General features: G+C 45.6%; 1 protein-coding gene across 3 annotated transcripts in view; it reads left to right on the top strand.

The window, feature by feature from the left end:
* The window catches only part of STOX2 (storkhead box 2), a 132,073-nt gene that overhangs the window by 64,106 nt on the left and 40,304 nt on the right, over positions 1 to 27,663 (top strand). The window contains exon 1 of one of the 3 annotated variants that reach the window (XM_032186426.1): positions 1,440 to 1,896. The exons of 1 other annotated variant lie outside the window; for it this stretch is intronic. In XM_032186426.1, the coding sequence (XP_032042317.1) occupies positions 1,731 to 1,896 (166 nt within the window). In that variant the 5' untranslated portion in view covers positions 1,440 to 1,730. Of the gene's footprint in view, positions 1 to 1,439; positions 1,897 to 27,325; positions 27,368 to 27,663 lie in introns of those variants that run through there. One more of the 3 variants, XM_032186427.1, reaches the window with a different exon arrangement.

The raw sequence follows: 27,663 nt of genomic DNA, 5'->3' as shown, positions 1-27,663 counted from the left end.
TATCTTACATCTTCAGTAGTGGTGCTCTAGGCCAGGTTTCTTTGCTTGTGTTACTTCTGCCTGTTGCTACCAGTGCACCGAGCATCAATGGAAACGTGTAGCTCTTGATGGCTTTTCGCACCATTGGAAGGAAATGAGGATGAATGAGATGAAAAAGGCCTCCAAAGTATTTCATTTTCAAAGACCTTGCTGGGTTTCATTCACATAATTTGTATATTGTGTGAAAGGGCTGGAAGCAAAGGAAACCGTGAATGACTCTCTGGTGTGTCATCTGGTGGTAGGGCAGGGCCAGCTGAGGAGGATGCTGTGGATAAACCCCGTGCTTCGTGGCCGGGAAGGGACAGCGTCTACACATCCGTTGGCTTTGATGTCCTGCTCGTTGACTATTGTCCTTTCCATGTTTCGACACTACTGAAGGTGTTCAATTACCGTCAAAATTACAGTCCTCTCATTTTCCATGCTTTCAGAAATGTGACACAACCCCACAGCAAGGATGGTTAATGAATTATATGTAAAAAAATGTGAACGCAAGTGATTTATTAGCTGCATTTAGAAGGAACTTAGGCTCCCTGTGTGGCTTTGGTTGGCAAACCCCTGCTTCGCTGCCAGCCGGGCCCACAACGCTTCAAGATGGTGCCTGGCGCTCAGGCACACGTACCCATGGGATGAGCCATGGGGCGAGCAAGAGGGATCCTCGTGGGCCACCAGGGCCCACCGGGCCACCTTTGGGCGAGCTGCGGGTCTGGGCCACCCAGCCCTGAGGGGGAGCGAAAATGTCAGGAGGCTGGGCGAGCCGGAGCGGGGCTCCACGCACGGATGCCCTGGGGACACCCCCCTGCCCCGCTGCCCTCCTGCCCGCGGGGAGCCGGGCGCAGGATGGCGACCCGAGGGGGCTCGGGAGGGCGGAGGGAGGACGAGGAGGGCGGCGGGGAGGAGGAGGAGGCGGCCGGGGGCTTTGTGTGGCAGTGCCCGGGGGCCGGGGGCCGGCGCCATGTCGCGGGGCGCCGGAGGGCGGCGGGGGGGTGGCGGTGCTTGCGCCGGTCCCGCGGCCGGGCGAGGCTCCCTCCTCCTCCTGCTGCTGCTGCTTCCCCTCCTCTTTCTCCTCCTCCACCTCCTCCTCCTCCTCCTCCTCCTCCTGCTGCTGCTGCTGCTGCCGCCGCCGTGCCGGGAGCTGCCGCCGCCTCTCCCCGCGCCGGGCGCGCTGCGATTCGGGTCATCACCGGCGGCCGTGGGCTTGGGCTTCGCCTCGCTTGTGTGGGGCTTTTGTGCGGCGGCTCACAGTTGGCTAAGCACCGCTAGGCTCAATCGGGCTATTGTTTGGGATCCCGGAGCGTTCACGCTGCAAATCCTCCCCCCCCCCTCTCCTCCCCACCCCCCCCCCGTTTTTTTTTTTTTTTTATCATTTGCCTTTTTTTTTTTTTTTTTTTTGCCTGGGAAGCCACATAATGTGCCTTTCCTCCCCACGAATCTGGAAGCTGTAAGCCGGACCGCTTGCAAATGAAGTGTAATGCATTGTGGGACGCGTGTAAAATTGGATCATTCGAGGGGGAGAGCAAGGAAAAAAAGAGGAAGGGACCTGCCGCCCGCGCCCTAGAAGAGGTGGCGGCGACATGGGCGCAGGTTGCGCCCCGGCGGTGCCGGCGCTAGGCTGATGCCAGGCGTCGTGTGTCGGGGAGCCACGAGGCCTGGCCCGTGCGGCTGCGGGAGGCTTGGGCTGGGGCATCCTCAGGATGAAGAAGACGCGGAGCACGACCTTGCGGAGGGCCTGGCCTAGCTCCGACTTCTCCGACCGGGCCTCCGACCGCATGAGGTCCCGCAGCGAGAAGGACTACCGGCTGCACAAACACTTCCCACCGGCTTTTATTCAGCAGGCATCACGGGGCTACATGACATCAGGTTTGTAACACGATTTGTGCGTGTGTGTGTGTGTGTGTGTGTGTGTGTGTGCCAGGCGGCTGCGGGATGCAGGTGTGCGGCTGCGGGCTGTGGCAGTAGGTACAGAGGGGAGCCTGCGAGCGGGAGCGTAAGTTGTTATGAATAATGCTCAAAAAAAAAAAAAAAAAAAAGAGAGAAAAGCATACATCCACCATTTTGTACCTCAGCAAGATTCACAGCAGGGCCCTCGCAATATGGTGTTTAAAATCTATTAGTCGGGTGAAATAAATGCATGGGGGAAGCGGCCGTGGCTCTCCGCCGTGCAGAGGCGGAGAAAAATGACTGGGTGCGCAGAGCATGGAGCCCTTTGCTCCTTTTGTGCATAAGAGCATGTGCTGGATATTTACTGCTGCCTCACACGGCCTCCTTTTAATGCAGTTAGCTCTAGTTTAACTCATTGCGCCGGGGTGTTTTTCTGCTGGGGAAGGAAAGAGGGTCACCTGCGATTGCAAATGCTCTCTCGCCTTGCTGCAGGCTTTCCAGCTTTCTGTATGCTTCTGCAGTGGCAAAGCATGCTTTGGTGAAAATGACTGTGAACGTGTTTGCATTCGTTATTTGAGGTGTAGAAGGGGAGCAGAGCCGTGTATGTGGGGGAACGAACGCACACGTGCATGTATGTCCATCTGGTCGTTGCTTGCAAGGGAGGCTGTAGGGAAATAATGGACACTGCACCAACATGTTTGTGCATGGGGAGGAGAGAGCACAAACAAAACAAAAACCAGCACAGGGAAAGGCAGGCATCAGGGAGAGGCTTGGCCTCAGACGGAGTGCTGGTGCAATTTCAGCAAACCTCAGTAATGTTAATGGAAGCTGCTCCATCCTGAAATGCATCTTAATGGCCTTGGAATCCAGACATTTCATAAACACCAGAAAGAAGACTTGGGAAAATGCTGGTGGGGAGGGGGACGGGGGCAGAAAATCCTGGAAACCTTCTTTGTTGTTCTGCTGCCTGCTTATTGTGACGATCGGACATAACATTTCATTACTACGATGTCAAATTCCAATTTATCACGAAGGCACGTTTTCCCTCTAAGGCTCAATTTAGGTTGAGTAGGCAGATTCCTTTAAAGGAGAGAAAGAGGGAGCGGGAGAAAATGAAGGTATTTATTATGCATTACTGAAAACGTTTCCAGTCCTGTGTTCCCCCCCCCTCCCCATTTCTGCTGCGAAGGTTGAGCCAAAGATTGTGGTTGTCAGTTAAATGCTCGCTGTGCTATCGCTGTCTCCAATAAACAGCTCTCTTTGGCCAGGATTGGTTTCTCGTGTTTTAAAAATGTCTTGTGACCGTTCTTTCATTAACCCCCGAGCACAGGGGGAAAAATAACGCGTTTTTATTGAAAAAATCTGCCTGTGTAAGAAAATTGCGCTATTTTGGCAGTAGTCATTTTGATTCCTCCCCCCCCTCTCTTTCCTGGGAAGCCACGTATGGAGAGGAAATGACAAGTATAATTTATGCCTGAACAGCTGAAGAAAACGAGAATGGTTGTGTGTGTGTGTGTGTGGGGGGGGGGGGGGGGGGGGGTGTTTGTTTTGTTGGTGCTGCAGGTTCTGAAGGCAGCCACGAAGCCAGATCTGACCAAATTGCGAAGGTTTTGGTCGTTCTGCGTGGATGTGCTCATATTCGTCACAGAAGGATACAATGCTGTGTCAGTTCTGTTGAAGGCAGTACTTCAAGGCCTTTCTTCCAGTGTGGAAAGCCCTATTTAAAAGAGAAGGAGCTCACAGGAGCGTTTTGTGCCAAGTGGTGTGGGTTTTGCTTGTTTTTAATTCTTCAGGGAAAATCTTGGGCTCCGCAAAAGCTTTATCTTGGCAAGATTGATGCAACCCAAGTAGGTGCTCAAGCACGAGTGATCTTCAGAACGAGATGTGTCACCCTGCGTTTTTTGGCTGATACCTGTGTCTTTGGGGGCCCGTGGATATGAAATGTGCTACGAATGTTTTACGGTAATCTCCGGACCCCTGGAGTGCTGTATTTATGAATATACAACGCCTTGGTTTAAATTGCAACAACTGAAGAAGGACAAATGTCATGTTCAGTGCGAGCAACCTGCTCAAGTTGTTGGAGGGATGCTACACTGGAAATTAAAATCAGAAGCGCCTCAAAGGGAGCCTGCTTGGCATCTGGCTGGACATGCGGTTGTTCTCTCTTGATGGGTAGTTTCCACGTTCATTTATTTTTAAAGGATCGTTGTCCACTGCCTTTCCAAATATTAGTTTTGGGAGGAAGGGCTCCTGTATCTAAACACTTCTGGGTACTTGAAGAAAACTCTCTTCCTCGCAGGAAACCTGTAGGAAGTCTTCTGGCATCAAAGTTGTGGGGATGGGGAATACAAACACCGTCTTTGTCACCCAGAATGTCGTAGGGGAGAAAGTGTCCTGAAACACATGGGCTTTTCAGAGGGCTGCATTCTGTTTATCCAACCATTTAACCTCATCACCATTAGCATTGTTGTGGTTCTCTTTTAATTAGATGCCTCATTGTTTGGGGTGGGGGTGGAGGGTGGGAAAGAAACCTTGGGTTTTTGCCTCAATTACGCTGGTTAGGAAAATACGAAACAGTCAAAGGGCCTTCAGTAAGATGCTAAAAAGCTTGGGACGTTAATATTATGGAGAATCATATACGTGTATATATACATTTCTTTCAGCAGCACAGAAATACCGAGCAATGGTGTTGCAGTGGAGCTTTTGTGGGGGACATGCAGCCTCTAAGCAGAACCCCGCTTGCAGGGAAGGGCAGACCTCCCGCTGGCATGGTGCAGCAGACCCGGTATTAAGCAGCCTTTTCAGTAAAGCCGAGTAAAGGACCGGTTTGGTATTTCTTTGACAAGAAGCAGCGCTGGGTGGTTAGCAGTCACATTTTCAATACTTTGGGAACAAACTGCCCATAATTGCAGAAAATTACTGCGGATGCAGATGCAGTTCATGAGAAATTTAGAGATCGTTTGACAGATCAAGGGAGGTGGTAGTAAGGAGGGGGAAAAAAAAGGCAGGGAATTTAGAAAATCACACATTTTTACCGCTGAATAATCTCTTGATACGTGCTATTAAATGTGCTGTACTCGAGGGTTTCTTTAGGCCTCCTAGCAACCACGAGGTTCAAAGGCCATGCAAGGAGTTCATTGTTCATGCTGAATATTAATTTCCCAGTGGAGGGCTGACTTGGAAAAAAAACACCGAAAAAGAAAACTACAACAATGTAGAGCTTTGACCTTGCGTTGAAAAGAGATGTTGAAAAGTTTGAATCCAATAAATTTCATATAAGTTGCTGCAAGGGGGGAGATGTACTTGATGTTTTTGATGGATTGTTACTTAATTGAAGGGGAAATAAAGAAATCATATAAAACTGCCAAGCAGAATAAAACTCACTGGAACTCAGGAATGAGGGCTCCAAAAGGCCCCATGAAATAATACCGTGTGGCGTTTGAAATGTCAGAACTTCCTTTTTTCTTTTGCTTTCCCCCCCCCCTAAATAAAGAAGGGAAATCCTGGATTTTCTCTCGGTGGGGAGACAAACTGCTCGCTGTGGTTGACCCAGGTGTAAAACGTTACCAGAACTGAGTAGTGCTCTGCAGAGAAATATATATATATATATATATATTATTTTTTTTTCTTCTGCAGCCTTCGGTGAGCTATTTGGGTTGAAGATCTTGGTGTTGGAGGTGCTGTGTCAATTTGGGGTGGGGGTGGCGTGGGGTGACAGTCTAGCACACGCAGCATGAAGGAGTGTCTGAAGAGCTCTCCACGACGGTAAAAGCTAATTCCAGAGCTCGCTTATTTGAAGGTCACCTTCCAAAAAGTTTGCAATGCCTTTATTGCTCTTTGCTATAAAATCTCCTTGCACATGTTTCAGCGCTCTGGAGTCGAACGGTGGAATTCAGTCTCAGCATTGCTGTGCAGCTCCCGGAGCTTCGCTACCCAAGCTGAAGCAGAAGAGAAGGGCGAGAAAGGAGGTAACGCTGACCAGCTAGCCAACGATGTTATCTGTGTGCAAATCAGGGTTCCTAGGAGGAAGAGGTACCTCCCTGCGTTTCAAGGGTGTTTGATGGAAGGTCTAGGGCTGCCTCTTCAGCCTTCTTGAACAGAAAGAAGGATCTTGAGAGTCAGATTAGAGCAAATTGCAGAATCCTGAGTCTCTTTTTTGCCCTTTAGCTTCAACTTCTGACAAAAATTAATATTTGGAGATAACCGTGCGTGATCTGAAGAAGGCAGTTTAACATAATTGAGAAATGACAGATCTACACAGAGCCTTGGAGCTCGCTCAGTTCTCCTGTCCCTCAGTTCAGTTATCTACAGGAATATGTTCTAGCTTGAAAGTAGCTGTATTGTAATTAATATTTAATGGAATAATCGGGATTGCATCACCTTCTTCTCTCCGTGTGGTGTTAAGAAACACCTTCCAACTTGTCTGCTTAACAGTAATGTGATCTCTTTGCCTCCCCGAGTTCTGAATAGTTGAGGCTGTGTTAGACCAGTCCTGGAACCATAAAACCACAGGAGCTGGTGGCTCGCAGAGCTCCTGCCCCTCAGCTCCTGCCCTGCATCCTTTGCTTCGGCCTGTGCTGATCTGGGAACCCGGCTGGGTGGCTCCGTTCAGTTACTTCAGGGCTTATGCTTGCTTTATTGCTTGGGAAGCTGCTTCTGGGCTGCCTTTGCCTTCCAGTCCATTTCGGCCCCCAGGGCATCCGCTTGCCTGGGAAGAGAAGCAGGAGCTTTCACCGGGTCCTGTTGAGGAGAGAGGAGGCTCCTGGCTTCACACCACAAACTTTGTCTAAGTTTGTTGGCCACTCATTTTTTGCACCATTTCCAGCTAGTTTTGCTTTCTCCCTATGTCTTCTTGCCAGAGAGAGTACGAAACACATCTTGTCTGACCACCCTTTGCAGAGGGAGCCCTGCCTTTCACTCCTTGTGCAGTGTTAACTGCAACGCTGTTACCTGTCAGCTGTGCCACTGTCTGCGGGCCTGGTCCTTTCCCAGCAGGTAGCAGGATGGTTTCTGCACATCCCTGACTCTTCCCTTTACACCAAGCTTTGGACAGTGCATGGGCTGTGCATCCTCCCAGCTGAGCAAGCTGCACTGGAGTACCTGAGTCCCAGCTGAGACCTGTGAGCAAGGGGATCCAGGGCAGCTTTTTCGGTCATGGCAGAAGAATTAAAATCCAAGAGGAATGCACACAAGAAAGAAACAGAAGGCCGTGTGTGTGTGTCTATCTTACCTAGCTAGACTTGCTCATGTTTCTATCTCGTTTCAAAGCACTCACCCTGCAGGGCTAAGTTTCAGGCTGTTTTTCCTCCCCAGGCTCCATCAGAGCTACCAGGATCCCTCTCCCTTTCACAGGCTGTGTCGGCTTTGCTCAGCCACATGAACCTTGGGCCAGGTCAGGGTGCACTGAGGGGCATGGGGATCGGGTCACCGAAGGGCTTTTGTGCAGAGTTATCATCCGGTTCTGAATCGGAGTGCGTTTCCAGGTGTGTTTTCTGCAGTCCTGTGGTTGAAGTAACTCATTATATGGGAGCTAGACATCACGATAGCTCACTGATGATACGGGAGGCTCCTCTTTCAAGAGCAGACAACTGCTCGGGACAAACACAGCGCCGATTCATCATGAATAGCTTCCAAGCTGTCACAGGTGCAGAAGCTACACTTCGCCTTTGTTGGGAGGTTTTGATAAACCCGAAGGGTGTTGGATATCTGGCCGTTCTGGAATCGAATTGCAGCCACATCTTTGCAAAATGCATCACTTGTTGGAGGAGGCTGAAATGTGAGGATTTTGCAGATCACCTTGGTTTAGGCCGGTGACCTGTGCAATTGTGAGCAACAATAACCCTTCGTTTGCACAGAAGTGAGTAAATGAAGGGTAAACTACCATCTTTGTAAGGTTCTGTATACGGGTAAGGGAAGTATAAGTAGAATCAGGTGAGAAGAATGAAAGGAAGATATTTTTCTAGGCATGCTGTAGAAGTCCTCCAAAGTCTGGGGTTCCTTTTCGGTGTTCTGGGGAGGCTTGTTAGGGTGACTTTCATAATCCATAGCAGGTTGTAGAGTGTTACCATGAATAGCACTGAAGCTGAGTCAGCTTCCTGTCATCTAAACGCTAGGCCATGATGCCCAGCCTGTGACTGAAACAAAGCAGTGCTGGAAAATATTTTCAGGTACAGTTTATTCCTGGCTCCTCCTCCTCAGCATGCTCTTACCTGGCTGGAAAAGGCCGAGCAGTATTAGAGTCACAGTGAAAAATTGTCAGATAGCTTAGAGCTTGTGTAAGAATTTCTAAATAATACAATACTTTTTTTTTTTTCTTTTTCTTGAAAATTAAAATGATACATTGCATTATTTTTAAATGATCAAGCTACCGCTAAACTATCAAAACTGGATATTGGATGCTTCGGTGGAGTGGATGTAGATCCGGGCTTAGATGTGCACAATGGATGCCCTTTGTAAGAAGTATCTAAGAAATACTTGATGCAATTCTGTCCAACACCAGAAAAAGGAAAAGGAATAGTATTGGTAAAAAATGAGACCTGAATGGGTACTCTACCAGTGCTGTTTTGTATCATGCTCTTGGACAATACATAGGCACTGGGATGATGTTGCTCTTGCACAAACAGACTGCAGGGAATGGGAAGAAAGGAAGACACGACTTTATAGGAAGCGTATTTGGGCATGCAGTATGGTGGCGCGGGTAGAGCTGTCTAGTTTAGACAGAGCCCTGGGGCCTGCTGGCAGCTCCTAAAGCACTCTGCAGAAGGTAACCGAAAAAAGGAAAACTTCTTTTCAGCAGGCTTGAATTCACTGTAGAAAGCCTAGCAAGTTCTCCTTGCCCCTTCCTCCAAGAGACCTTAAGAGATGAGAAGGTGAGGGAGGTGATCCCACTTGTGTCACTGGTTGGCTTTGCTTTCCGCAGCTCTTGAACCATTTCTGCAGCTCAGTGCACTTAGGTGGTCATCTGTTCAGTAGAACTGTCCTTTGCTTTGTGCTGCCAGGCTGCCTGTCACAAAAGAGGGACTGTCTCAACCCAGGCCTGGAACTGATAACAGAAGATTCTTACAGGGTAAGAATGAACATCCAGAACAGGTGTATTCAGTGTGAACAGAGAAGTCCTCCTGCAAATGAAATTCTCCCTTCCATCAGCCTTTGGACACAACGGCATTCACAGGAATTTTCCATCTCTCCTTTGTGCAAGCTGGAAAAGAAACCTTGCTCCTGCCAGCAGTAAGCGATGTGGAGTGCTGGTTGTTATGTACTGTGTTAGCACTTCTACCATGTCGACCAACTCCTCACAACCCAAAGGTAGCTCTGCTTTTCAACGCATCGTAGAAGATGCAATTCCTACGATTTTTAAATTATAGGAGTGGTTCCTTTCCTTCACTAGAGAGCAACATCTATAGGGAATAGCTAAAACAATTTATTGCTGACACAATTTATTATTATAAAAATCAAACTTTAGTGTTGAACAAATAAATCTTGATGGTTTTATTGGTTCTGATAGGATGTGAAAACAACACAGAAGAGTAGGATGATGGGTAGCAGATGGGTAGCAAAGAGCATCGCTTGTACCTCACTCTGGACTCTGTCCTCTGCCTGGTGTTCAGGTCCATGAGGTACCTCGCGCACCCATATGCAGGTTAGAAACCTGTACTTGGTGGTCTCAAAGCACCTCTTTCTGCTACCGTTTTCTGCCCCAGTTGCATCATTTAAAGGAAAAACTGAATGGCCCTTTGTGGTGAATTTGACCTCGGCGTTTTGAAGCACAAGGAATATAATAGACAATTCAGCAATCCTTACTTAATGTGGCCTGGCAAAGGCAAAGTTCAGTAAGAAAGCTGAGTACATCATAACACAGGAAGCAGTGTTGGGAGAACCTAGATTGTATAAACTAATTTTCATGCCCGTTTGTGTTCTTTTAATTTCCTTCATAATTTCCTATGAATTTCCTGTTGATGACCTGTGATGACCTAATTTCAGAGGATGAACTTCTGACCATATGCGATAACGCTGTAAATGCCATAAATTGAACTGCTTATCTCACGGGCAAGTAAGATGATGTGCTGAATTTCACTGTGGTACTTCACTTCGCCTCTGAAATTTCCACAGCGTTTTAGAGCAAAGGATCAATCCTCGTTTTCCTAGGATATTCTAATTCTGCTCTCCAAAGAATTTACATTCTTGGATCATACAGTGACCTTGTTTTACTACACATAAGCCTTAATCTAAATATTTTTTTAAGCAGGGTGAAACGGAAATATTTTTACAAGGTTTTCTTAAGATCTTTGTGCTTTTAGGTGTAAATCCTGCATGGCCGTCTGGGTGGGTAGAGGGAACAAAAACTTCAGAGGAAAAGGTTTATTGGTTTTAACGCTAAGTTTGAAACAGCTGCAACCCCCAGGTGCAAATCGGGCATGGCTGCAGAGCATCTCTGCTGGGAGACGTGGAGGGTTCACCCAAGGCCCTGGTGTTACGGGGGCCTTCAGCCTCGTGGGTTAACTTCAGGGCTGGCTGACTAAGGGGGAGCTGGGCGGTGGGTGGGAGCAGCAGGGCTCGCGGCTGTCACGCAGCCAGGCCTTCCTGCTGGTTGTCCGCTCGTGGGGCACTCGCAATTTCGGGAGTGAAAGCTTGAAACCGTATTTGCATGGGGTCTCTGCATTAGTGTTGACCTGGTTGGAATGTTTTCACAGAATAAAGAGGCAAAAAGAGGAGAGGAGAGGAGAGTTGAGTCAGAAGGGGCCTACAAAATGGCGTCCGACGACGCGAGACGAGGAGAGGAACCTCCAAAGATCACGAAGCCCAACTGCCTGGCCGGCTAACTGAAAGTTGAAACATATTATTAACAGCATTATCCATTAGTTTCTGCATTTAATTGCAGAAATATTCTCAAGGAACTACGAGTATAAAATTAAGGTGTCTTTTGGAGACCTCATTTTAGAAAGCAAGTTCTTAACTGCCACTTTTCACAAGCGAGTGCGCTAGCTAGATAGGTAGCTGTTTGTTTTGGAGATGTGTGCAGGAACTTTGTGTGTGCAGATACATGGTCTGAAGTGTTGCCCTATTTATTACATTTTTTATGTTGCTGACTAGTAGTGTTGCAAAAGTGGTCTCTGTGTGGATGTGCTACTCATTATACACCAGAATACACACTTGAGTCCCCAAGGGTCCCATTCTGTCCGTAATGGAAAAGTACACACATTTTTGTCCAACTGTTCAGGTAGGAAATCTTACCTGCCAGCAGCGCTGCTGTTCCTCCACAGCCAACGTATGTACCTGTCTCTCTTGCATGTATTCTTTGCCTACACTGGGGAATTATAAAGGCTGAGGAGCGAATAGCTCCAACTGCTGAGTAATGCTCCCTTTTAATTGAAGTCTGCCTTTGAATAAGGGTCATAGATTGGAAAGCCAGAGAAACTGGGACAGGCTAACCAGAAGCAAGGGCGGGTGTGATGGCAGCGAACAAAAAGAGGAATCAAGGTCAGCATTGCTGTTCTGCTGGAGCAGGCGTGTATCCTGGCGTTCTGGCCACGAGAAGTAGGCTCCCCCAGCTCACCTTTAGATTTCAATGGAAGTCATTTAGCTCACTGGATTTAAATCAGGACCATTGCACTTGAGTGTCTCTGAGCTCATTTCAAAGGATAATGCTTGATGTAACTTTTTTCTGCCTACCAGAAGATAACCTCATTCAGCTTCCATCCCACTGCTGATTCTTCCAAATGGAGTAATATGCATGCAACAATGCAGTGCACTCAGCTTTTCATGATATCCCCTTTTCTCCCAACAGTTTTCACTTTTTTACATCAAGAAATGTACACAACTAAGATGAAGTGTTTCACTGTAGTGTGCCTTTAGAGTTAAATAATGAAAAGCTAAGTTTAAAAAGTTGAGGAAAAAGCTTTACCTTCCTGTATCATTGTCATTCAGTCGCTAGCTAATGGGGCACTTGGATAGGACAGTGTATTTCAAAAAGAAAAGCATAGAAAACTATGTTGACTGATTTTACTGGTGGTTTGGTGTCTAACCAAGGTCTGTAAACACTAATTGAGGCAAAACTGTCTGGCAGTGCAGCAACCTTTGGGAACTGTCATTTATCTCAGTAGCAAGTTAGCTTCAAACCCAACATTCCGTAGTGGAGCATTTGACCCAGGTATCATATTCCTAACTGAATGTGTTATGTGATTGTTGTGCTTAATGTTAGAAAGGCTGTTTTGTCATGAGGACCAGCAAGAACAAAGGAAAAAAAATCCAAACCCACTCTGGTATATGTTGCCGTGCAAAGGTGGTGTATGAAAAAAAAGTGCAAGAGCTGGAAGGAGTGTGGCTAGGACAAAAAGGCTGGCTAGTTCAAGGGATTAGATAGGAAAAATGGTGTGAAAACTGGGGACTCTGTGATGATATACCAAAGAATTTCTGATTTTTTTAAGGTGAGAACCAGAAGTAGCTGTATGAGATAAGGCCAAGGTCTGTCTTGCCCACTGTGCTGTGTCCAGTTGTGACCACAAACAGGTGCCCTGGGAAGAGGAAGAAGAGAGCAGTGTGGTACTTTCCCTGCCTCCAGTTTTTTCAGGCCATGCAGTTTAGTAATCCTCAGCAAGTTTCTCTTGCAGGTACACTCTGCAGTACCAGTGGAAGTGTGAGGGCAGTGACAACGGCTCGCCTGCTATATGAGGAGCTGCCCTTTGGCAGCCCTGAGTTGTGTGCATTATCAGTGCCATACTTGTTTAGGTCTCGTCCTGCCCTGCTTCACAGTATTTCTCACAAACGAAGAATAAATGTGCTTGTGAAGAAGTTCTTGAGGCTCCTGGTATTTTTGGTGGTGGAATAGCAACGTATCAGCCGCTAGGTCAAGAGGCAACATCAATCCTCTCTCTCCAGATACAACACACACAAATTCCAGATTCCTCTAACCGGGGTATTAATAGTATGCATGTCATCACACATTCTCTATTTAAGTAAGATAGGTTGTGAGGTCATGAAGGAGCAGTTGCTCAATTATTTCTACGATTCCACTTATTCCTGCTTACAGTTTGTTTTATTCCCTTAGTCCCTCCCTTCCCTTCCCCTCCGAATCCTGAGCATCATGGGCTGTTTCATCTCGAAGGTGACACATGCCTAGATGAAAGGCTTGCATTAAGCAGAAGCTTCTTGTTGTATCAACTCTTGACATTCCCAAAATGTCAGCTCTTGATTCACATTGCGAGCAGGGTCTGGTGCCAAGACACTACCAGCTTCAAGTCTTCCACTTATTAATCAGACAGAACGGCTGGTTCAAGACAGAGTGGTCCTGAGGAAGTACTGCAGAAGTGGATCCTGTGGGATCCTTGTTGGAGCAAATGTGTTTGGTGGTGGCGCTGGTGGGCCACGTCCACCTTCAGACGCATCTGCTCCCTTCTGTTGTTACCATTCAGGTAATTTCTTCTCGTGTTCTTGCTGCTCAGAAAACTGCAGTGCTCTTTCCATTTCCCCCACGTATTCCAGGAGCTCACATGGCAAATGGGTGCTAGCTGCTTGCTTCTTGGTCTCACACACCAGGAAAAGCTAAGTGTAAGCCCCAAACTCAGACACTCTGCAGGAGAACTTCACTGCATAGCAAAAGGGCAAATGGTGGAAAGCAGAAGGAGCTCTTTAATCTCACTTCATGAAACAGGTAAAGGTTGTATGTTTGTGTGTACATTTATACATATGTACATATACTAATGCACATAGCATAAATAATATATTTATGTATGTTATATATCATTTTACCTTATATTTACATGCTTTTAAAGATTGCTGTCTTTAATCTTCACCCTCCTGCTGAAGTTTTTATGTTCCACTTGCTAATGTAGCACCAGAGCATGTCCATTTCATGTATTCTATATGGAGAGGCAAAATTTTATACCAGCCTGAGTGCATTTTGTTTATGCTTTGTACATATCTGCAGGTGTTTAATTTAGATGTGCGTGCTGTTAGTAATTATAATTGATGTTGTAGGTGTTTTTCCTAGCAAGACCAAAATACAAACACTGGAAAAACAATGCAAATGGTAGAAAATATGTAGGATGCAAAACAGTAAAAGTGACAGAAATGTGATGAAATTTAAGGAAATAGTTTTAAAAAAAATAAGAATTCGGTCTCAGCAATCTTAGAATCTGTCACTTCTTGTTTGCTTTGCAGGAGTGTTGCTAACCACCACTGTACCACTCAGGTTCTCGTGAGATTGTTTTTTGTTCGCTCCAGCCTGTGATCTAATCTCTTTCAAGTGTGTTCTTAGGCAGAATACACCGAGTAACTCCCATGCAGATGATTTAGAGTCTGAAATTAGTATTACATATTAAAAAGTTTAGCATTTTAAATGCTAGTGCACAATAACAACAACATGTCAAATGTTCCTTACGGGAAGTAAAACCTGTGTTTTATGAACTCTTGAAAAAATTATGTACTTTTAATCTGTGTTAGCTAACCTAGAAGCAACAGCAAAGGTCAAATGTTAAATCTTTAATTTGGCTTTCCTAATTATAGGATCACTGAAAATGACCTGATAGGTCATGGGGCCTGATTCTTTGTTACCTATGAGTGCAATTCTGCGGATGTTAACTGAGTTGTTACTAGTTTATTTTAACATAAGAGCAAAAGGAAGGACCTTCAGCCCGTTTCTGGCCAACAGGAGAATAGTTTCTTCAGACAGAAAGGCAGGCAACAAATTGAACTTCACCAGGTGACCCGCAAAGGGTCAGGGCGGGCCAGGGATCAGCACTGTGTAATCATTTGTTCGTTAGTGGTGGTGGTGTGAAAGCGGTGGGCTTTGCCTGGTCCTGCATGCAGCTGGAGACTGGTAATCTTCTCGCTAGGGGACCAGAGCTCTTGGTGCTCAGGTGGAGGTGAAGACGAAGACTCCGGGGTACTTCTGTCAAAGTTATGTAGGTTAGGGAAGGGGAAGGAGAACTGGAGCATCACGTGGCTCTTGCTGAGTCGTGCAAACAGTTCTGAACCTGGGGTAAGAAGACAGATTTTGTGGCAAGATGTCACGCCTTGCTAGATCATGCTATGGTGTGACATCAGAATTTACCATTCTCTCTTATGCTGAGCCACCATCTCCTTGTGGCAGTCTCTCCCTTTGATTTTACCAATGGTTTGGAGGGCAGGGAGTTGGACCAGAGCCTGACACTTAGGAGAAGCGAGAGTAATTCCAGGTCTGGAAGCAGGCGGTAAACTCTGGTGTTCAAAGGGAGACCTCTCCGAGTGGAGGCTGCAGGGCTACCCCCAGCAGTTACTCGCAAGTTGCTATTGAGGTCAAGAAAACCAGGAAGTTTTTGTGAGCCGTGGAGCTTCTGAAGCCCTGCTTCCTGTGGCTTTCTTTCATAAAGCTTCCCTCCCTTGTGGGTGCTCTGATGTCTCCTTGCTTGGCTGAGCTTTGGCTTCAGTCATTTCCTCGGGAGATCTTGTGATGGGTCACTGAGAGTTGTGGGGACGGAAGACCTTTGCATGGTATCGTCCAAGAGATTGAAGAGACAGGGGTGGAAGAGCTGATAGCATGGGGCTGAGAGACAACACCGTGAAACCAGTCCCGTCCCGTCCCGTCCCGTCCCGTCCCCCCCCAAAAAAAGTATCCAAGAAACATACAAGGGCCCTAACTTCAGAGCATTTAATTTACTTAATAGTTAGATTATGGAAAAAATACCGTGTTAGGCTACACCCAGATCATTTTGTTACGAGCAAAAGGTTTATCTTGTTAATCCCAATTTCAGAGCTCTTCAGGAACAAATTGTTGAAGATTTCCCCCGTCTTCTCGGCAGTGAGAAGGCGTAAGCTGGGTGACTCCCAGAAGCCTGTAGGCTGTTGTCTCTGCTGCAAAGCATAACTGCCCCACTGGTGCTTTGAGGGAAGGGTGATTTATTTAATTCAGCATCAAGTGGAACCCTGGACTTGGAAAAATTAATGGAATGTACCACAAAAAATGCCGGAATATTCATCAGAATTTCACAACTCTGAAACAAAATACACGAAGTGCAGTGTTAGCAAATGTTTATATAAAACACGCTGCAGAATTACATTGAACAATTACACCTCTCTTATCTCAGGCACTTATCTCTCGCTAAAGCCAAGTGGCTTGCAGGTTTAAATTGCTCAGTATTTTTGAAGTCAGTGTGGTAATGAAATATGCTAAGCAGCTGGGTTTGATGCATGAGCGTTTGGGGTAATTTTTTTGGCCTGACTACTTTTATCTCTGAAGACATAAAAATAATGTAGTCACAAGGAAAAAGCCAAAGTCTAATGACTTTAATTGCAAGGAGGTGATGTTCATAGCTGCATTTATACCTTCTTTCTAGCATGTAGAGTCATAGAGGCAGAGAATATCCCGAGCTGGAAGGGACCCATAAGGATCATCAAGTCCAACTCCTGGCACCGCAGAGGTCTGCCCAAAAGTTCAGACTATGTGACTCAGTGCACAGTCCAATCGCTTCTTAAATTCAGACAGGCTCGGTGCAGTGACCACTTCCCTGGGGAGCCTGTTCCAGTGTGCAGCCACCCTCTCGGTGAAGAACCTCTTCCTGATGTCCAGCCTAAACCTCCCCTGCCTCAGCTTAACACCATTCCTGCGGGTCCTGTCACTGGTGTTTACAGAGAACAGGTCACCTGCCTCCCCACTCCTCCTCACAAGGTAGTTGTAGACTGTGATGAGGTCTCCCCTCAGCCTCCTCTTCTCCAGGCTGAGCAGGCCCAGTGCCCTCAGCCGCTCCTCACACATCTTCCCCTCTAGGCCCTTCACCATCTTCGTCGCCCTCCTCTGGACACTCTCCAGCAGTTTAATGTCCTTCTTGTGCTGTGGTGCCCAGAACTGCACACAGTACTCAAGGTGAGGCCGCACCAGCACGGAGCAGGACAATCTCTTCCCTTGACCGACTAGCGATGCCGTGCTTGATGCACCCCAGGGTACGGTTGGCCCTCCTGGTTGCCTCCACTGCTGGCTCATATTCAGCTTGCTGTCAGCCACAACCCCCAGATCCCTCTCTGTGGGGCTGCTTTCCAGTGTCTTGTTGCCCAGTCTGTACGTATAGCCAGGGTTGCCCCGTCCCAGGTGCAGGACCTGGCACTTGCCTTTGTTAAACTTCATGTGGTTGGTGATCGCCCAGCTCTCCAATCTGTCCAGGTCTCTCTGCAAGGCCTTTACACCCTCAGCCGTGTCCACAACTCCTCCAAGTTTGATGTTGTCAGCAAATTTGCTCAGAACACCTTCTAGTCCTACATCCAAATCATGTATAAAGACATTGAAGAGGACTGGCCCTAAAATGGAGCCTTGAGGGACCCCACTAGTGACCATCCACCAGCCTGATGTGGCCCCATTTACCACAACCCTTTGAGCCCTGCCCGTCAGCCAATTGCTCACCCATCATATGATGTTTTTGTTAAGCTGTATGCCGGACATTTTGTCCAGTAGGATCCTATGGGAAACTGTGTCAAAAGCCTTGCTGAAGTCCAAAAAGATCACATCAGCTGGTTTCCCTTGATCGACTAGATGGGTGATCACAAAAGGAAATCAGATTTGTTAGGCAGGACCTACCCCTCATGAACCCATGTTGGCTGGGACCAATGACTGTGTTGTCCCCCAGGTGTGCCTCAGTAACTTCAAGGATCATCTTCTCCATAATTTTACCAGGCACTGACGTGAGACTGACAGGCCTGTGATTGCCAGGGTCTTCTTTCTTGCGCGTCCTGAAAATTGGCACAACATTTGCCAGCTGATGTGTATCTCAATGTAGCCATTCTTGGAGGTCCATAATAATATAAATGCAAATGTGGATATAGCTAATAAAGTCATATAAGTATCATATGAGGGTAAATCCTATGTTCCCTCTTGTCACTCCTTTCCCAGCCCCAGAGGGGGCTGTGGCCAGGGGCAAGGTGGCAGGACTTGGGAGACCCCTCGTGTGAGGAGCCGATGGCCTGCCACCAAGCCTGTCTGACCGAGCTCCTGTGAAAGCAGCGTGAGTTAATTTGCTGGATGTGTCTTGGCTCCTGCTGTGCTGTATACTGTCAAAGCTGCCTGAAACCAGCTCGGAGCTACAGTGAGGATCTAACAAGGCATGGCTTCTTCTTAGAGATCTAGAAAACATAGTTATAGTTATAGTCTCTATTATATATATATATATAATATATATATATATTATATATATATTATATAATATTATATATATATATATATATATAGTCTCTATAGTTATAGTCTCTATTGTGATTGCAGCTATAGTTTACGTGGAGGAATGAATGACATTAGGGAACCAATTAATAGTGGATATATAGCTTTTCTTAGGATAAACCAGCCAGCTCTTCATCTGGAATTAGCAAATGCTCCATGACTCCCAGCAAAGTAAACCTCAGAAATAACACAGTCTAACTTTGGAGGCCAAAGGCGGGATGCACTTTCTGATGGTTCTCAAAACAACAGCTGTAAGGAACAAGTAAAGGTGTTTTTAAGGTCTTAACTGTAAATGCACATGCTTTTAAGTGTGAGGGTTGTTTTTTTTTTTATTAATTTCAAATCCAGCATTCCTGTTTTTGTCATCTTGATTTAATCAGAGATTAAGTTTTCTTCTTTGTTCCCTCTTGCTCTCTTCCACTCTTCCATTTCACTTCCCATATTGCAATTGGAAATAAATAGAAAGATAGATACCACAATTCCTGATTTTACTCTTTGCTGAGACTAGTGAAGCCAAAAAAGCAGGTACTTCTTCATGACCGATGGGGCAAGAAACCCAGCAACTTGGTGGTACTGATGTGCTTGTGCTGGTGCATTGCTTAACACCTCCTTCCATGTCTAGTAGTACTTTCACAGCTTCCATGTTGTGATTTTTACTACCCATCCAGCCTTACCTCTTCAGGCATTGGTCAAGCGGACTTCAGGAGCAATATGGTATTCAGAAATTCCGATTGTACATCTGGTTCTTGAGAGAAACAGCTTAGCATCAGTTGTATGAAGAGGAATGTGTCTGCCTGGAAGAAGCTGAGTTCAGGTACTTGGAGCAACAGCCTTTAAGGGAGAGTGGACAAGTATTTCAAGGACCCTAAGCCAAGTGTATTGTAGTATCAGGGGATTTGTAAGTTGTGCTTCTGCAGGTTTTATGTTGTTTTTTTTTCTACCCTCAAAATGTCACTGATAAACGTTCCTCACATTAAGAAAATAAGCCGTGTTTAGAAGGTGGTGTCACTAAGAGAGACTGGATTTTTATTTATTTTCTTCATTGATACCTTGAGGTGTTACCTCAAACTTCCTCAGGCATCTCAGGACCGTCGGTGTCCTCACAGTGAATGGCTGTGTTGTGAGTTATTAAAATAAAGCTCTTACCTCTCGTTGTGTGCTTTGCCTGCAATTTTAGGGTTCCTGTGACATTTGAGCTGTTGGCATGGCATGTTTTGTTATCGGTGGGTAGCTTGTTTTGGTTGTTTTCACTAATCTGTAGCCTTAGTGCTGGGTGGGGAGATAATGTAATCGTGTGTTTTTTGCACAAGCAATGTGATATATCAGCTTCCAAGGTGACAGTGATACATTGAAGTAACAGTTTAAAAACTATTTAGAGGCAAATACAGGTTTGTTGTGTAAAATTGTTAGCTAGCAACTGTATTAAAATAATCTTGAATTTGTTTACCTAGCTTTGTATAGTAGGTAGCCAGGAAACTTCATCCCAGTGATAGCAAGTCAAGTGTTAAATGATCTGGGATGATAGCTTTCCCCCATTCTTAACCCATTCACTAAAAAGAAGGAAGAGAAAAAAGAAACCAAGCATTAAGGTCGAAATACTGTGACCTTCAATCTAGTCATCATTCTGTGCAAAAAAAAACATTCTTTAAGGATCACGCGGCTCACTTATGTGCACTTCTGTTCCAGTGGCAAGAGTACTTGTTCTAATTTGGGTCTTCAGGATTTTAAAGTAGCTGATTCAGACTTTTATATCTGAACTAAAATAAATAGGCATATGGCAAGTAGAAGAACATATAATCACTCCGTTGCCTCGAAATTCTTTTGAGGACAAGAATTTCAAAACAGGAACCTATAGTGGGGCTTGTGAGCACAATGGGAACAGCTGGTGCTCAGCACTTTTGAGAATGAGGTCACTTTATTCTTGGTTGAAATGCGCAAAATGGGTCATCTGGGCATAGGCTTAAGACAAAGGCTAAGCACGTGGCCCGTTATAACCAGGTTGTCCACGTTTCCAGCACTAGTTTGTTAACGGGATTCTGTTAAACAAAGGGGCGCCGGGATCGATCTGGATTGTCCTAGCTTTAGGAAGCAGAGTTCCCACTCAGAAAATAATTTCTTGCCGTATATTTTTGAAGATGTGCTCATCCTAAGGATGACATCATCTATACTCTCCACAGTCACCCCTCCCTCTTGTGCCTTTCTGCTTGTCCTTCACATAACCTACTTTAGGAAACACTGCTCTATTGTACAGTCCTTGGGAACGCTGTCTCTCCACCAGTCTCAGCCCTGGACTTCCTTGGTCCTGCCAACAAAACAAATAAAAAAATCCCAAACTTGCACAAAACCCATAGCATCATCAGCAAAATCTAAAGATGCATTAGCAACGGTAACAGGGACTCTACTCTACTTAGATTTGACTGTGAAGTTTTCCTAATAAATATTCTGTTCAAAAGATAGACACAAGTGATAGCGTTGAGGCCTAGATTCTGCACATTTGCTTAATCGTGCTGCTGTCGCTAGCACACCCGAGGGGATGGTGCGAGTCACAGGATCCAGGTATGTCTGAGTTTGCAACCCTGAGACCTGGTATTGATCGTGTTGACTGCTGCATGATTTGCATTAGAAGTTTAGCTTGAGAAGGGACACGCGTTGTCAGTATTGGATTCTAGACCCTGCCTTCAGTGTTGCACAGTAGTTTGTGCAATTTGGCAGCTGATTGAACATCTACGTACTGGAGCGTTAAGACCATAGGAAAACTTAGGGTGGAAGGGATCTCTGGAGATGGTACTCCAACTTCCACCTCACGTGGATGCAAGACGGTCCTCTCAAGTGGATTGGAGTATTTGTGCACAAACAATGCTATTTAAACCAAACCAAAGGTAATTCTGGAAATTTAGTTGGAGCATAGTACATTCAAAACACAAAAGAGCCTTTGGCAAAAGCTTGTGAAACCCATGCTAAAATAAACCGTACCCCTAATTTAAGGCCCACCGATTTGTGTCATTAATGACCCTACCTACAAGCCCGTTCAATTCATCTCGGCATGCTTTATACCATTTTTGCTTTAATGGCAAAAATATTAGTTTTCTTAATTACACAACACTTGTCTATTACCTTACTCATTTTTTGTCTACGCTTGCATCCAGTGGATGGAAAAACTCTGACTATGCAGTGACATGAGCAAGAATAAACAGAAGGAAGAAAAAAAAAAAACAAACCTGCTCACAAATCTTGTGCAGTTTGCCTCCTGGGATGGAGCTGTACCAGAGTGAGCCAGGCTGTATATCACAGCTAGCACTGGATTTCAGATGTGCCCAAGAGAATGGTTCTCATTGCTTTATTATTATTGTAAATTTAATTTACTGAGGCAAGCTTGGTGGCTGCTTTCATATAAGTGAGGTAATTTGGCCGTATAAATCAAGCTTACTTTGTGGCTAGTTTTTAAGGAGAACTGTCACAAAGTGCATGGAGGAAGATGAAGTGGTGGGAGCAGCAGTGCCGTGGGTTCCAGAATGGAAAAGCAGGAGGTAAGAAGGCAGCTCTGCGGCTGGCAAAGCACAGCCAAGGCGGAGCTGGAATATCAGCACACATCACCACAGAATGCAGTGCCGCTTGTACAGTGTGTGTGTTTCATGTTTGGTTTTGAAGGATGTTTCACTTCCATCAAAGAAACTTTCACTGAACTATATACACCATGTGATAAGTGTTCAACGGCAGCTAAGTGGCTAATATGAAGATGCTTTTTCTTTTTAGTCTCTACAATCAGAAATAACTATCTTCAGATTCCTCGTGACTTTTCATTTTCACCAGTAGAGGAAAGCACTCAGAAGCGTAAGATTCCCACAGTGTCTTTCTGTTTCCAAGGTTTGGATGAATTGCTCTGCTGAAGAGTGATTAATCACTATCGGGAGATGGAACAAGGGTGGCTGGCATTGCAGACAGAAGCAAAATTGTCTGCTGGATGTCCAGATGAATGGGCTGTGTCTGGAGGAGCAGCGGTGGTGTCTGTCTTGTTTTCGTGTCTTGAATTATGTCTCCCTTTTGACTGCATCCCAAGTTTCAGTAGATGGTTTTCAGGTCATGCAGGAGACTGCCCCCAGCTTTTTCAATCACTGCAATTGGTAATTGCTTGGCAGAAAAGGTATTTAAAGGGAAACAGCAAAGTTTGCTACCCGTGTCACAGCTCATTTTGAATTTCATTCCGTCCTCAATTCAAACTGTTGCTGGACTAATAAATGTAATACTTTATTTCTTTAGAATTTCACATGTTGTTATTTCTGTCCTGGCAGGACTTGCATGTTCAAGAAGCCGTGTTCAGGGGAGGTGTCTTTTAGAAAGTAACTCTTTCTGGCATCCCTGCAGCATCTTTTACATGTTTTTCTCCCTTATTCAGAGCTGAATAGTTTGTGAATGTCCTATAAGGGTGTGAATAATTTTATCCATATGGTGCTGCATCACTGATTTTGGAACTCTGTATTATGATGTACATTTTCCCAGGAAGCAGGCAGTTTTCTTTTTGACTATGTGCAGAGCCAACACTTGAAAGCAGCCTTCAGTGAAAGTGTAAATATCAGTACAGGTAGGTTGCAAAACAGATCTAGTTGTGCTCCGAATATAGTCACTGGGAACGTTTAGACTGGATGTTTCCCTTAATGTGGAGTAAGAGGAGCAGAGTGGCAGCTGCCACCTGCCCGAGGGAAATGGTCCTTTCTGCAGAGACAGGGAAGGCAATGTAGGGATGCCTTCAGAGGACAGTGCACAAGCCCCAGGTAGGCAGACCATTGGAAAAAGAAAGCATCGTAACCAAACATCTTACCTGTGCTGAAGTCTCTGTCACCTACTCAGGCCCTCACACCCCCAACATTTATGCTGCCTGTACGAGAAAAGCTTATTGAGCTGGTAATGCACTTCATGCGTATATATCACAAACACACAGACATGCACGTGTTTCTGGTTGTGATTCAGCAGGTTGTTGTGGTTTTGTTTGTTGTTTGTTTTTGTTTTTAATCCTTTCTGTGCTTTTTATTGTTCTGTATTTTGTTCTGTAGTATATTGTATATGTATTATGTAGTATATCGTATTATGTTCTGTAGTTTATTTCACCTTTGCATACCGTGGTACTGAGCACTACACATGCTTTGTTAGATTTTTGTACTGTTTTTACAATTTCAAGTGAAAGCTGTGGGGGCCTATATAGGTTCTTTGTCATGCATATGAGCACGCTATGCAGGCTTGCTTTATTCTGTCTCTATGTCTTGTATTTTCCGTCTTAAGTATTTTCTGTCTGTCTTCTGCTCTTTGGACTGTGGGATAAATCATATTTGTGATGCCATTGCCTTGGTTCTATGGATAGTTGACAAACATTGAGAACCTTCATGATTTCCCTGTGAATATTTTCATTATGAATACTCATAAATATATATTTTTACAAGTTTTTACTATGCTTCATTTCTCTGAGCAAAATGCAGTTGATATGTTCTTGGAGATCGAGTATAATGTTTTATTGATACAGCTACAATGAAATTTTATTATTATTTCAGTAAATTAATACATCAACAGTTTTGCCCAAGGGTAGCATTGAGATATTTAAATACTGAGTCAGATATTTTGTTTTGTCTCAGTCTTTTGGGGGAGTATTTTGGCCAACTGACTGGAGCCTTATTGTTTTAAGTAAACTTTTCACAGTACCATGTAGGTATCCATCACGTTGTAAAAATACTTGTTGGATGATTGGGAGGGGAAATGGTGCGGAAAGAAAGACTGAAGACAATTTCATGGTGGCAAAATTTGGGTTTAGCCTGACCTCTGCTGGGTAAGTCCTGGACTTGGCCTTCCTTTGTGTCCCAGTCCAACCCAGCCCAGCTCTCTCGCCTTGTACTGGCAGTGACCTGCCATGACTGGAAGTTCAGATCCTAACTCTGCAAGCAGGGACACTTCACCAAGCTCCATGCATGTGGTGTGCAGCTGAAGAGAAGATCCTGATTTATTCTTACCATTTTTTATTTGCGTTGCAGTTGTGGCTAAGGGCTACCCATTGTGCTGGGCACAGAAAATAAAGGATAGTACGTGCCTTGAAGACTTAGGATCTAAACAATCTACTCAGAGAGTCCTGTAAGAGAAAGGGGATGAAAAATATGTGCATTCTTCTGCGTTTTATACTGTCAGTAAATTCTGTCAGTGAAAGAATAGTGCAGCAAAGAAGTCGCATTACTCGCTATAGTTTACAAGAGGCCTCACTTTGGAATTGAGGGAGTGTGGAATAAATCACTTCTGGGAGCTTCTGTGCCCTTCTTTGCAGCAAAGCCATTACCTTCCCCGTCCTTGTCTCTGTGTGCAGAACAGCTGAGTTAAAAACAACCTCCAGAAATGATGCATAAAGCGGATAGATTTTTGTTTTAAAAATAGTAACAAGAAAAAAGAGGTGGGAATGATTCCCAACCTTCTGTCATTTACCCACCGTCCAGCAGTGGGGACCTGTGTGTGCTGAGAGGGTGTGTGCAAGGTGAGTAAGGTGTCAGTAAGACAGACCTGGCCCCTCCGCTCTGAAGCGAGTAGCCCTATGTCAGCAGCAAGTGTGCAGTATATTTTTTAGCTTTTAGGTCGCTTCACTCTAGTGGTTTTATGTTAATCTCTCTGTTTTCTCAAGACGTTGGGAAGGCTAAAGGCAAAACTGCCTGCCTGCTTCCATATCCCGTGGCCTCCCAGGGCAGCCAGCACTGTCCCACCAGAGAGGCTGGTGAAGCCCTCCGCGACGCCTGCGGGGCGAGGAGACTCGGCAGTGTTCGCCTGGGGGGCTCTCCAGACGGTGCTGGGTTTCAGGCCTGCTGCCTGTCATCACTTAGGCTGGGAAAAGGTAAAAAATGGGAATGTAGGGTACCATATTCTCGCACGCCAGCTTGACTTGGCTGAGCAGTGCGGCCCGGGAGGTGGCATGCGGTTGCTGTTGTGGGGCACGTTTGGTAAGGATCGCTGTGGTAGGTGATTAGTACGTAAGTGATGCTTGTTTGTGGGGTTTGGGGGAACTTTGAGATCTTGCTAAAAGCTGTGACTATAACTTCTGATCTCCTGCTTCTTTTTTGAGCACTCACACCCATGGACTGTGAAACTAGCTTGATTTGTTAGCAAGCCAAACAACTGAAGTTAAAAAAAAAACAGCGACGGAATAAGGCTTTTGAGGTCACTCTCAGCTGTATTGTGCTTTAACTGTGCAAAATGAAGGATGTCCTAGTTCATGGGAGAACGGGGCTTCTCATTTCTCATTGAGATCATAGTCCTCATATGTGGGGGATGCAGGCCTTGGTATGGGAAGGATAGGGTTCGGGGAGGTAAAGTGTAATAGCTGTCTGCATTTATAGGAGGTGTTATTCGTTGCTTGTGTAACCGAATGTACACCAAGAAATGGAAGAGATTGGTAACCCATTGAGGCAACCACTGGAAAATTAATCTGTTCAGGGTCTCGTAAAATGCCTTGAACTTCTTCTCCATGAAGCCTTCTCAGGTGATGCATGCCTAGACTGGGAGAGATTACGACTGGATATTAACAGGATGTTGAGCTAATCGCTAACACGGAGCTGGTTCCCCTTCTTTCTTCACTTTGAACCTTAATTACATCCTGAGAATGGAGAGAGAGAGAGAGACTAACGAGAAAGTGAGTTCTTGGGAATCCTTCTTGGGTAGCAGGTCGTGGGGATGAGATGAGGGAACTGCTGGGTTGCGCAACCACCTGGGTAGCGATCCCTCGTGGTGGCACCAGTTTGTCTCCTGGTGGAAGTGCTGGGTGCCATCTGAAGGCTGTGGGTGCCACCCTGCTCCCAGGGCTGCCTCCCCCTGAGCCTGTGAGCCAGGTCTGCCTTCACCTGGCTGCTCGGAAAATTTGTCCTGGATGTGCAGCCTGCTCAGTGGGGAGGGTCAGTCCTTCGTTACTGGTCATTTACATCACTTGAGAACATCTTGGGAGATCACATTGCTTTTGCTCCTCGTCCTTGGGGCTCAGAAGAAGTCTAGGGTGTCCTTTTGGGTGTCGCTCCGCCTGCAGGGCGAGGTCTGCCCTGCTGCTGGACAGACCTGGGTGAAGCTGTGGAGAAAGGAGAGCAGGCATTGCAGGAACAAATGGTTCAAGCAGTCTTCTGCAAGACAGTGTCTGCTGAGGCTGCAATTTGAAAACTGATGGTTTGCCTCTTTTTTCCCCTTTTTAACTCATTAGAGCTCTCCCCCATTCCACCTCTCTGGAAGAGCTCCCCCTTTCTCACTATATGTGTGCTCTTTTGCTCCCCCCAGTCAGCCCCTCCCCGGCCTCCCTCCCATCCTTTCAAGCCTGATACTGAACACTTCTCATCACCAGGACTTTTTATCTTCTTTCTGAATCTCGAGCAAACCCTTTCTGATCTCTGTGTGTGTTCTGGAGCGGAGCACGCCAGGATTGGGACAGGGTGAGGCTGAAAGCGAGATCACTGAAGCAACAATTGAGAGTCTTCTTGAAAGCAAAAAGTTAACGTTGTGATTCATTATCTTTTTACGAGGGCTAGAAATTTCTTCCCGGGTTTGCAAGTTTAACGTGCTTGCGTTTTGAATGAGCTCAGGAAGTTTATTTGAAGGGGTAAGGTGATGAGAGTTTTAAGTGCATTGTTCGAGCACATTTAAATCTGTGTTTTGGGGTCTGGCATTTGTCACATCCAAACATTTAAATTATTCTTTGTTTTGTTATTTTTCTTTTCAAGGGGGCGCGGGGGGAGTAGTCAAAGAATCGGGGTAATGGCTTTAACAAATGGAAATAGCTTGCATGAATGACTCCACAAGCAGCTCCTCATTCAAGCATAATTATAAACACATTTAAAATACGACTTTCACCCATACAGTTTTGTGGACATCCTTGGGGTTTGTAAATAGAAGGCAGCACGAAATTAATTCCTGAGCTGAGAGATTCTCTTCTGAACAGGCTGCATGGCTTCATTTGTGGTATTCCTGGAAATTCATCATTTTCTTTCCTTTCTTTTTTTTTTTTTCACATGCTCATCTGGATTTTTGTGGCAGCTTCCTACAAGGTATGAGATCCAGTTAGATAAAGTAGAAGTTCAGGATGAAGTTTCTGGCTAAAATTCTTTCAAAATTCGTAAAAGTTTTGCTGTGTCTTACTTTAACTGCACTTTGCAGAAGTCGGTGCTGCTTTTTAACAGACGTTTTGTTTTTTTCAGCTAGTAGCTGGTTAATGAATAGCCCTGACTGTTACAAGAATGATGCATCCAGTACAACAGAGGCATGGGGACATTCCCTGTGGTATGTCTACCTTGTTTTGTGAGACACTATCCATCATTAATCCATTGAAATCAGCTGCTGTCAGGTGCTCATCGTTGTGAGAGGTAGTGAGGCTGTCATGGGACTTTCTTGTTTCGTGTTGCTAATAGGTAATTAATCATAAATGATCCTAGGAAGGATCTGGGCTCCAATACAAGAGACTCACAAATAATCAATATTCTTGACCACCGAGCTCAGGCACATGGTCACAGAGATACCAGACTAATGCCCAACTGTTATGTCCAGGGTTCAAGACCCTCTCCACCAGTTGGATCCTT

Source organism: Aythya fuligula, chromosome 4 (assembly GCF_009819795.1).
Source record: "Aythya fuligula isolate bAytFul2 chromosome 4, bAytFul2.pri, whole genome shotgun sequence".
Lineage (NCBI taxonomy): Eukaryota > Metazoa > Chordata > Aves > Anseriformes > Anatidae > Aythya > Aythya fuligula.
Note: the sequence above shows the minus strand (reverse complement) of the source record. Positions and strands in the feature narration are given on the sequence as shown.